General features: G+C 39.9%; 1 protein-coding gene across 1 annotated transcript; it reads left to right on the forward strand.

Moving 5' to 3' along the window:
- The first annotated feature begins 5,772 nt into the window (after positions 1 to 5,772).
- LOC109853172 (zinc finger protein SNAI2-like) lies at positions 5,773 to 8,561 on the forward strand. Its single transcript, XM_020425013.1, has 2 exons — positions 5,773 to 6,309; positions 6,864 to 8,561. Exons 1-2 carry the CDS (start codon positions 6,183 to 6,185, stop codon positions 8,219 to 8,221), a joined length of 1,485 nt encoding a protein of 494 aa, XP_020280602.1. The 5' UTR covers positions 5,773 to 6,182; the 3' UTR covers positions 8,222 to 8,561.
- Positions 8,562 to 12,595: the final 4,034 nt, after the last annotated feature.

Here is a 12,595-nt window from a genome sequence, read left to right on the forward strand (position 1 = left end):
AAAGTATTATAGCTTGGAGGTCGTAAGTTTTTTCCGAACGCCGGAAAAGATATTGATAACTAAAACAAAGAATGATCATTCATAAACAACTTGACAAGTGCATACCTATCAAAGTTTGAGCGATTACACGGAATATTTTTTTAGTTAGTAACTAAAAACTATATAGAGATAAAACCTATATATTGAATCACATTAAATATGAAACTTGACAAATATATTTATAACAAATGTACGCGATATAATAATTTATGTTTTACAACTTTTTCAAAATTAAAATATAGAGAAAATACACGAGGCGTGTAATTCTAATACTGTTTTGTCTGTCAGGTTATTAATAAACGAGACGTGGCTGGATTCTCGAGTTTACCAGTCCCCACATGCGTCGAGTTTTCGAAAACGGTAACGTTGCCCCGCCGAATCAGCTGTCCTGGATTCAGGACAGATGCTGTCCGCTCCGATACATTCGCGTACGTTACACCGGAGATTTCGTCTCCTTCGGATCCTTTGAGACGTCGATTTTTCCTCGATGCACGCAGGTGAATGCGCCAAGACCGGAGCTGAACAAGTTTCGACTCGCACGGAAGACGTGAAAAATCGATATTTTTTATCGGTGAAAACGCGTTCTCCGTTGCAAGGGTGCCTCTTTATTGCGCACGTCGAACTGTCGAGAGAGACGGCAGGTTACATTAAACAAGTTCCGTCGAGGCTGTCGTGTGAATTTTGGCCCGCTGGCGGCGTGTAATTGACGAATTATGCTGATATCTTGTTGCAAACGAATAACGGTACGTTATATGCAGATTGCGACCAAAAACGCGACAGAAAGTCAGTTGGAAATGTACCAGTCAGTTTACTTTTGTTATCGTTTAGATAAATGAAACGATTTCCGACCGATGTTGGTCCAACACTTTACAACACTTAAAAACACTTTACAACTGTGTTCTTAGTGATTTCCATCAGCCATTTTCCACCAATTTATTTTGATTCAATTTTTTGATGGTACTTTTAATAAATTTTAGTTTTCGATCACATAGTGTCGTATTTCTGATCAACTAACGAATATCATACAGTCTTTGACATTTGATTGTATTATCTTAAAGAATTTATCACAAATATGATAACCACGTTACTTCCTTTGGTAACAAACAAAAATACCATAAGCAGCTATCCAGATTAATGGATATAAAGGACAAAATACCGCTCGCTCTTGGTTAGAGACGAACGGACTCGAGACGATGCAGTGCTTCTTTGAGATCGTTGCACAATGAAGAAGCCTTACGCGTCGTAGCGGCTATTCACCGCGAAGGAAGGAACAAAAATAACAGGAAAACTTGGGCGCACCATCCCCCTATTCACGATCGACGAAATATCCGCTATTGTAAGAACCCGTGGTTCTCGATTTATCACGACAATCGTTGTTCGTTCGACGATCTTCGCGACGAGAAGGTCACCCGCAAAGTGAGCGACACTGCGGCTCGTCAAGGGATTGAGAGAAAAAGTAGTGTATTCACACAAGATGCACATAAGTGGATTTTTCGGAATCCGGAGCAGGAATTATCAGCTCGACTGTAACAATATCGAGGCAGTCGATTAATCTGCGAAGATGTTCATCCTTTCAAATGTTTTCGAGCGAATACCAATGAGACGAGCTTCAACAAGAAGCACATAGAAGTATTATCGAAATTCTCTTTCTCGAATGAATTCTGACGAGAATATGTACTTATGTTTTTTTTTTTTTTTATAGTTAAAGTATTTTTATCTATTCTTAAATATCTCTCCATACAAAAAATATATTTATTGAAACATTAGTATAAAATATACCAAAACTTAACATGTGCGACAAGTATACATCTGTTATTTTCTTATTTCTCTCTAATTACAAGATAAAATAAAGAAAGATAAGATTAATAATTGTAAGATAAGATAAGAGAAAGATAAGATTATCTACTAATTGTAATGTAAGATAATTATCAATGACGCAACAACATAATATTATTTTATGTGTACCTAATACACATTTTTTAACACTTTAGAGTTAGAAAAGTCAATACAATTATATAAGTAATAATGAATAAATATTATCTAATAGAGAAATTTAATTAAAAAAAAAGTTACAAGATAAGTTACAAAAATTAAAATAAATGTTGCTTTTGGTCAAATTGAAGTCGTGCTCGTAATTCAAACTTCTCAAATATTGCGTTGATATGCAATTCTCAATGTGTCTTATACACCTGTTATATTGTTCGACTCGTTTTTTTTACCATCAAAAAAATTTTTTAAAAATTCAAAAAGTTTTTATTCAGTACGTCGCAGTTTGATTTTTGTTTCAAGAAAACAATTTGTTTTTTTTTTACTATCGGATGTATTAGATATATATTCGTTTCCACGTGCAGCTGAGCAGTGCAATGTAGAAACATGTGTTTAACACGAGGCAATTTTATTTAGGGGCGCAACGAAGTTGGAAAGTGTAACTATCATCAACGACCAGTGTTTGATGCCCGTTTCAAGAAGAGATATAAAGACTCTTCGATTTCCCCTCCCTCTCTGTCTCCCTCCCTTCTCCTTCTCGGGGGGTACCTGGCACACGTGTAAGGATCCATGGGTCCCGAAAATAGGTCTACGTGGCTAGTCTCGGTGGGGCCAGTCGCATATGTTGGCGCACGCACACATGTATAAAAGCGTTCCAGCGGTAATAGCCAGGTGTTTCAAAGGTGAGGCGATGGGGCGCCCCTCGAGGCGGCACAACAAAAAAATATAAACCAGCTTCCTTCCGATGGAGCTACCTTCCGACGTGGCTGCCACCCGGTACACACATACACAAACCCTATGTGCGTGCCATAATAATTATACAGATTTATTCGAACGAGCCTGGATCGCGCGCAACGGGTTAACAGCGAGCGCGCGAACTGGTTGAGAGTTCCGGAGAATCGTAACGTCGCGCGCATCGGGTATCTCTCCGCCAAGGGTCGAAGAGTCACACCTTTTATTTCCTCGGCTGTAACGTGTAATTTACCACTTTGAGCGGGAAAACAAGAATCATGAGAGAAACCGGCCGTATAAACGGTTGCTATATAAGTATATATATACTTATAATAATCGACGTGCGTATTTTATCTTCGGAACGAGCGTTAAATTTTTTCCACAAATTTTACACAATTGTGATCTTTTTCTAATTATATTACAAATACACGAAAAAGAAGGCCAAAGAAAGATAATTGAGTCAGCGTTCAATGTGTGTTTAATTTCTTACATTTGTCTCGGATAAAATTTATCAGAAGACGCAAAGAAAATTGAATAAAAAAAAAAATTAGCAAATCGCATTACAATTAATCTACTATCAATCTCAACCTGTTCCGCCATCACGTACAGCGTATTTGTATTTCTTTTCGCGGCAGGGCGGAAATGGTTCGCCATTGCGGCGCAACAACATAACCGACGAACAGGCGTAGTGTGTGTGTGGGACCTGCTTCCATTTTATATAGACGCTTATAAAGAATCTTTTCGCAGCAACCTGCGCGAACGCATGATTACCCGTAGTATCGGCGTGAAGGGCGCCGGGGGTTGGTTTGTTCCCTCGTCAAGATTCACACGCACAGTACGCACTACAAGGCGCAAACAAAAGCGGGGACTAACTTAGCGCGCCCAGTATTCCGTATAATTTATCCGCACATGTAACGAAGAAAGAAAAAAAGAAAGAAGTAGAATATTCTTTTTCTTTCTCTCTTTCTCTTTATCGGAACCGCCGTCGGTAGCCTACCAGTATAACCGGATAAAATGCAGGTTCCTCTCAATTCTCTTCTCGCTTTCGCGTGTGTCGATTTAGGACGACGAGAAAGGGTTCTTACAGAGAGACAGATAACCGCGTGGAAGCGCGTCTTTATGCGCAGGTAGATGATTCGTCGACGACCGGTGTACGATTCATTCCTCCGCTTGTCTTTCTCTATCTCTTTCGCATTCTCGATGCGTTAAAACGGAGGCAGCAATCTTGGGGTGTGTGCGCGTTTGTAAACCGCCACGAGAGATGAAAAACGTCGATCAGTACCCCTTCGTGCATATTTTACGCGAGAGCGAGAGAGGATTGTGGCTTTTAATTTAATGTGATGTATCAGAAACGGCAGGTAGAAAATATACGACGGTCGCAAATTGTAAATTAATCCCATTATAAAATTATTCATCAGATTTAAGCCAAGAAATAATAAAAGAAATGTTAAGTCCTGTCAAGCGGTCAATAACATATGATCGCGTTTAAATATCAAGTTATTAAGATTTTATTATGAAATTTTACGAGAAGAATAACGCCGTCTTCTCATCTTTATTTCTTTTCTCACTTTCATTTCTGCGTTCAGAGTGTTTCTCTTTTATTACGAAATAACACACAAGCGAATTGGTTCAGATAGTATAAAGCATATATAAATCTATCAATTTACAAGTAAATGAATAGTAGATCATTTCTGCGCTCTCGCCAGAGAAGTCTCTCGCTTTCTTAAGATGTCGTAATACTGATCTTTTATTGTGATAGTATTTCACGATCTATCCGTTCTCGAATGACCTCATTTCATTGCCAATTTCAATTATGAGAAACACAAATAAAAGTAAAACTTTTTAAAAAGTAGCTTCAAACAAAAGTGTAACTCAATTTTCTGTATTTAGCGAAACAATAATATATATTTAGCAATACAAGTACTTTTTATAATAAAGCGAAAAGTTTACGAGTCACAAGAAGAGGGTTCGCGAGTCGCGTTGAAGTAAAGTATTGAAGAAGCATTTCTCGAAATCTCGGAATTTAAAATAACAACGTGAAAGTTTTTCGTCTTTATTTCGCGCCGTCCACATGACGGAATCACGAAGAGAACATCGCGTGCTTCTTCTTTCGCGGAAAGAAAATGGCAGGCGATCAAAATGCGATTCCACCGTTTGCACAGAGGGGACAGGGTGCTCCCGCAATCGCGAGCACACGCGCTCCAGCGCACACGTATAATTCACGAATGCACACGCACGCGTGTAAGTTTCCAGCGCGCGTGGGCGATGCTGTGGCACGCGACACGACCGTTACGTTCGGAACCGGCACCGTCGATCGCGACGCGGAAGAGGGGGTGAAATTCAGAAGGGGAACAGAAGGCGAATTGCAGCGCCCTCTACGCACGGGCACATACACAAGCGTATATCAGGTAGGGACACGAAACAGCCAACGCGATAACCACTCTCGCACAAAGAGCGAGAGAAAGAAGGCCGCGCAGTTCAGGTAGGCCGAACGGAAATTCGAATAAAAAACGCGAGTCGTCGCGTCCTCGTAGAGGGGTCTTAATGCATCTATACATACGCGCAACGCAAGCCCTGATATATGTATACATACATGCGTATAGAGGGGGTCTTCTAAGAGGGGTCACAGCATCTGCCTCATACAGAACAACATACACACATTGCAACTTGCTAAATGTATAAGAGAAAGAGAGAGGAAAAGAAACGCAGCGGAAGGAACATTGAAAAAAGAAGAACAGGCGCGGGCGCAGCGGACAATCGCGTCGCACTCACGACATCCTGCACCTCCCGTCAGCGCACAGCGACAGTGGGGGTCAGACGGTGGAACATATGCCCGGACGTTGATTGGTAGACGGCCCGCGACCGTCCGACCCTCATTGGCAGGCAGCGCGGGGCCCGCTGGCCCGTATTGGTTCGGCAGCACGTGCAGGCCACCTGCGAGTGTTTGGTGGGGAAATCGGTTATAAGAAGCCCAGGACAACCCCCTGCCAGTCAGATGCCGGCTTGCTGCCGAGACGTTCTGGATGAGGAGTTGTAACACATCTTCTTTGTTTTGCGCGCGTCTACATTTGAGAGTTTGATCAGTTATTTGAATTCGGACGAGCGTACAAGAAGTATCATTTTGTTTTATCCGAAAAACGAAGTGTATTTTCTCTTCTTCTAAAAGAAGAGACATTGAACTCAGGACTTTATGTGAAATAGTGCAGTGACGTTAACGCGCAGAAATCATCTTGCGAGGGTGTAATTATTAAATGTGACGGATATTTCGCTAAAAAACAAAAGCGAAAACAGAAGAACATCACGCAAGTGCTTTTACGAAATGCCACAGTGTTTGTAAAGAAATAGATAAGGAACATAAAATAAAAGTGGGCTTCGTAGTGTTGCGGCAATAAATAAGAACGCTATAAGTGTATTGTAGTGTCAAAATGCTTGTCGACGAGATGCCGCACATAAAAAAGAACAATCACAATTACAGTCATTGCCCGTTGAAAAAACGGCCGTTTTACTATACATCTGAGGATGGAGAAGAAACCGAGACTTCCGAAGTTAAAGGTGAGTGTCAAGAAATTATTCAGTTGTATGAGTTAAGATATATTTTGTGCTGTCTGTAGAATCTTAATACGTAGTATGTAGGATTTATTTTTGCTATATGTCTTTTTTTATTTTTTACTGCCATAAAAAAATACATATTATTTTTATTAAAAATAATATATATTTCTGTGAATATATATATTATTATTCACAGTAAATAACAAAAAAATGTCTTATATATATCTCTGTATAGATTTTAAATATTTATACTATTAAATTATATAATGTAAAAACAATTAAAAAAGAAAAAAATTTGAAAGAGAAAGATACATGTATATAATTTATACTAATTTTTTAAAATAATAATTTTAAAAAATATTCACAACAAGTGTTCTTTATTTCAAAGTTATGTCATCAGAACTAAAATATTAGAACATTTTTATTTAAAAAGTTGAAATTTACAAAACAGTTAGATTGTATTGTATTTTCTCTCATATTCTTTATTCTAATCTCATATTTCTACATTTGAATATTTGTTTTATATTTATCAATGTGTATCTTTCTGTGTGTTACAGAAGAGATAATTGATGTAGGTGTAGACGATATTCCCGAGCCTGAAAACCTTAGCACGAAACCGGAGGATCTCAGTAGAACCGCAGCAGATCGTCACCAACAAAAACAAGAAGAGCAAGAAGAATGCGCGTCCAGAACGCCACCACCGATCATCAAAGTCTTGCCGTCTCCACCGTTAACAATACAATCGTCTCCGCCACCTCATCATCCGATACATCACGTTCACGCGCTACATCATTATCACCATTATCCGACCAAGACTATCACGCCACCGGCGGGAATCGCGCCGATCCCTGTGGCGAAAAAAGCGCGAGTCGAGGTGATACAGCACAACGACAACTCGACGACGCCGACGGCGGGTATGACAGCGACGTCGGCACCACTGCATTTCATGGCAAGCAAGGCACCTCTGGAGCCATTGAATCTGAACACTCCGGTGGAACCGCTAGCCCATTACGCTACCCCGGCCTGGTCTCGCCCGCCGATATATCCGTCACACTATCTCTCGTATCCTGCACCTGCTTATCATCGCTATCCGGCAGAATTATACTCGTACCCCGTGGCGACGTATCCACATTCATCTCCGGAACATCATCCGTCAGTTTCGCCACCACCTCACACCGCACTTACTTGTCCAACAATTCAAAGACCAATCGCCAGGCCTTATTCTCACTGGTCCACCAGTCCGGATCATTGTGGTTTGTCACCCACAAGTTCCGTAGGATCGGGCTCGCTTCGATCTCCGCCTCCCGTAACTCCGGAAGATCTCTCCTCTCCCGGTAGTGACAGCGGTAGGTCGTCAGCGGGTAGCACTTCCGCCGGACATACGCTTGTAAACACGAAAATGGAAAAGAGCGGATCGAATGCTAGCCCGGGCACGTCATCGAGCACGACCGCGTCCAGGTATTCGTGTCCAGACTGCAACAAGTCGTATTCCACTTATTCGGGTTTATCGAAGCACCAGCAATACCACTGCTCCGCCGCGCAAGGCCAGGCAAAGAAGTCTTTCTCGTGCAAGTTCTGTCAGAAGGTGTATGTCAGTCTAGGCGCGCTCAAAATGCACATTCGCACGCACACGCTACCCTGCAAGTGCCACACATGCGGTAAAGCGTTCTCTCGACCATGGCTGCTTCAAGGTCACATCCGGACGCACACAGGCGAGAAGCCCTTCAGATGTCAACACTGCAATCGCGCGTTCGCCGACAGGAGCAACCTCAGGGCTCACCTGCAGACCCATAGCGACGTCAAGAAATATTCCTGCGACAGGTGCAGCAAGACCTTCAGCAGGATGTCGCTGCTTACAAAACATCAGGAAGGAGGTTGTCCTGGCGTTCCAGTATCGGTTGGTTATCCCTGTTAAAAGGTTTCGCGTTTGTGTGATCAGAACAATTTTTATGTGCGTTTGCTCGATTTTATTCCGCAAAGTTTCAAAGTGCCTTAGAATGCAGTACAAACAACGAGATATAGTGAAATCTATATGGTGAACTGTTCGCAAAATATCTTTTTTAATCTTTATGCTATTGATTGACTAGCTTTTTTTCTCAATTTTTATATCAAGATTTTTTTTCTCTTATTAAGAAATTTGTTTCTTCAACACTTGATTACGAAAATAATCAAATTTTACCGTATTAATTTTGATAACACAGAATGTCAGAAGAGTTAATACATTCACACATATTTTAGAATCATATCAAACTTTATTAAGAAATTAAATCGTCAAGTAGGTGTGTGTCGAAGAGTTTCGTGAGAGTTGGTTTCGTTTTTTTTTTTTTTTTCGTTGTAAATATTGATATACGAGTGTATGATGTATAACGAGTACATCGAAAGTATTCATTTCTTTTCATCAAATTCGATTTTGAATTATAGAAGAGAAACCTCTTTATATTCTATATTTATATATTCTGTATTTTTGTTCTAAAATTTGCAGTCAGTAATTGAGAAATGAATAGTTTTATGACTCGCTGTACGAGCGTGTTGACGATAATAGTACTTAGAGATTATATTTCGTCCTTCCGAGATAATCACTCACGTCGTACACGTGGAGAATATCGGAAATAACAAGTTGCTCGACTCACCGCATGATGCGGTCCCGTGAAACTATTGTGCCATTCCTCTTTCAGTTTGTAATTTTTTTTGTTCCGATGTACTCGAGCACATAAAACGCGATAAATTATTAAAATGACTAAAAACTGGAATTAGGACGATATGCACGTTTTTTTTTTTTTTTTTATTTTCTTCCTAAATTTTGTTTATTTTTCAGCGTGCGAGCGCATCGTTAGTATTAACAATATCGTCGCAACTCAACAATACTGATTTAGATCACTTAATCAGTTCTCGAGTGTTTACTTTAAATGCGTCTACGAGAAGAATATAGAGCTTTAGTAAAGATCTGTGTATTAAATAATGATTTTAAAAACCGCCAAAGTGCCATTTGCAAGAAAAAAAAAACAGTCGCGTAAAGTTACATGTGCTCGCACGTATTTTTATGTATACCGACTGTATATAGATTAGCGCTTATTAAGTAGTGAGTAAACACGCACAATACAAGTATTACCTATAAAAAATTTGTTTGCGTTAAGAACGGAGCTGGAGAGAAAAGAACTTATTTAACACACACGCGTGAGATAAAAAAAAAAAAAAAAAGTTCACGGCTCCGCGCGTCGCATTATTGTTTTCTGTATTTTGCGTTTTTGCAAATTCACTTTAAGTTTCTCGAAGAAGCTAGTCATTGTATATTATATACAGAGAGGAACGGATAACTCGCTATTGGTTATTATCGAAAAAATAAAACCAGAAGTGGAAAAAGTAGAATTTATTAGCGAGCCGTCGTTGCGAACTATTTTAATTTCTTACCGTGCGTGTAATTAGCAGCGCGGTTTACAGGCGAGTACCAGTTTTATATTTCTAGTTTTATAAAGAAAATATTATACACACAGAATACAGATATTGTCTATAAATATATATATATACAAAGATATTTTATACGAAATAAATTACATGGATTTTAAATTTTACATAATGTACAATATGTTAATACAAATCATTTATATCCTTTTTATTTCCAAATATTTTTCCTTCATTCATTATTTATAAAGCTCCGCAGTAACGACTAATGTTATTTATTATTATTTTCTATCTCTTTAAATTTATATTCCAAGATACAATTTTCGAATATTATCGTTTTTAATATTATTTAACATTATCTTGTACAAGATTACATAATTTTGTTAAGTTTCTTACACAGAACTTTCTTCTTATTGTCTGTTTAATAAAAAATCAATTAGATGTATCTATATACATAAACACGCTGACAGTTGTGGATTTTATAAACCATTGAATATTCGTTATTAAATTTGATAGTTATTAAGCTCGCGATCATCATAAGTTCTGTCTTCCGATGAACGATCGAGATATTTTTACGCGCTTACTCATTTGGAGTAAACAGTGCCCGCGATCGATGAAACACAGAAGTCTTTGTCGATAAACAGTAAGTATCGGCGATCGTACTTTGGCTTGAGAGACGAATCGATTTGATTTAAGACGACCACAGATAAATCCTATTTCATTTCGCACATTTATACACAACGCGCCGACTGCAGTAATATACACACTTAAGTAACACCTTATGAGGTCACGGCAAATAAATCTATCATTGATTTCGACAAGCCAATGTAATATTTCTATCACATTGACACACTCCCGCAATCATTGCCGTTTGCGTAATCGCTGAGAACAATGTTTACGACTGTGGAAAAGAATTCTTTCCGCGGTTCGTGAGCTCCATTCGTTGTTGCAATTCTACCTGGGTGGTCCGAACTGATCATGCGACGATCGAACAGGAATTGTAGATCCTTTCGATTTATCGAAGTCAGGACTCTTATCAATCTTCTGCGCAGTCAAATAACTTTCAAATAACTTTCCTCGAATCAAGATACTAGAGATTATAAGAATATAAATTTCAGAGAAACTACAGTAAAGTCTTTTTTTTTTTTTTATTGCTTTTAAACTTTCCTACAGTCAATCACACAATTTACGTTCAACACATATGATCCGCCGTCTTCTGGTTACGGCAATTAGAATTCCAACTTGCTTCATCATGCGAAAGTTAATCGATATACGTTAGCTCGCGTCTGGTGTGAATGCACGCGGATTAACCGGCAGGTTATCCAATTTCTTTGCACAATAAAGAATCGAGAGATCGTTCCGCGTCACGCGCAAGAGTATCTCTTTGCGTCGCGTGTTCATTCATACGTCCACGGCGTGTAACGCCGACACAAAGCTCTTTTAATGGAGCAAACAACATATGGCGAGCAAACGCGCGCGCGTTTCAATTCATTTCGTACGAAACGGGCTACCTGCACCGCGTATTAAGTCCCACGCGCCTCTATCACACACGCACTGTCGATTCAATCGGCCGTGGTGGCTCCAATCGAGCTTTTTGTTCGGTCGACTCGCCCATATGGGTGCCCGAGATCGTGCCGCGAGATCTCGTTCGCCCTTCTGACACCGTCGCATCGGTAATATACGAGTCGACCTGCTAAACACGCGTTTAATCGACGCTTCAGGGTGATAGATGTGTTTCGAGCAACATGTGTTTATCATTATACTTATCCAAAGTGCGTTTAATTATACGATGTATCGTGTAAAAGAGAAAGTAATGTTAACAGAGTTAGTCTTATTAGTCTCCGTCGGTTTTCTAATAATCTGCAATAGCTGCGTGTGGATATCTATATGCAGAGAAATATCTATTAACTGCGATTGTTTTTTTTTTTTTTTTTTTTCTATTTTTCTTACAATTATAGCAGACTTATAATCTTCGCAGACATTCGAATCTGTGGATTTTACACTTACGGTCTCATTGTGTAGTTAACCATCGTTATGCCTATAATTACGTATGACGGCCCATTGAACAGCGTCCTTTCGCTCGCGCACGACAGGTGCACGCGCCATTTTCGAGTATCCCCGGACAGACTCGCAGACCGCACTGTGTGTACACACACTCGTACAGAAACGCGCGGGCAAGCAAGAAAGTGTGGAAGCGAACGCTACCTTGGTCGCTTGGGCTTTTATGGCGACCGGTCCGATCGAACAGGTGCGTCAGAACGGATATACACATATATAAAACGCCAGGATAAAAGGTTCTATTATTCGTTTGTACATAGCAGCAAGCGAGGCTTTACACTATGCAAAGACTTTTGCGAGAGAAAAGCGACCGCGCGGCGACAAAAGGTCGCAACGTCGCTTACGAGCACAGCCGAGAATGGGGAGCTCACCTCAGCTACGAGATTTTTGGACAAAGCGAAGGGGGTCGAGGTCGGCCAGCGTCGACAAAAACGCCCCGCTGTCTCGTGAAATTCGCAGTGGCGACTTCGTTACTGAAATTATAATCGGATTGAGAATAATATCTTTTGATTGATACGAACCTCTTATCTGTTTTTTTTTTTTTTTTTATAGATATTTATTGTAAAGTTTCAAAAAATCAAAAATCTTATAATTTCGACATATTTTTATTATTTAGAAAACATCGTGGCGTATAATGTAAATACTTTTGCGTGGGGTTTCGTGCAATAACGATCTCACGACCTCTGACACGGTTGCTGAAGATTCAAGCTGACCCCGTAGAAGACTAGTCGTTCCTTTGGGATGTATAGCACACCTGATCAACGAGAGTCTTTCATCGCTTCCCGGAAGAATCGCGTCTTCTTGCAACCCTTTACGCCGTGGTGGTACGTGT

Source organism: Pseudomyrmex gracilis, unplaced genomic scaffold (assembly GCF_002006095.1).
Source record: "Pseudomyrmex gracilis isolate BER0280 unplaced genomic scaffold, ASM200609v1 scaffold_44, whole genome shotgun sequence".
NCBI lineage: Eukaryota > Metazoa > Arthropoda > Insecta > Hymenoptera > Formicidae > Pseudomyrmex > Pseudomyrmex gracilis.

Bases quoted from the DNA above. Each gene is read 5' to 3' on its own strand.
- LOC109853172 (XM_020425013.1), top strand. From the start codon at position 6,183: ATGCTTGTCGACGAGATGCCGCACATAAAAAAGAACAATCACAATTAC. The intron at 6,310-6,863 runs GTGAGTGTCAAG...TGTGTGTTACAG, and splicing joins CGAGACTTCCGAAGTTAAAG to AAGAGATAATTGATGTAGGT.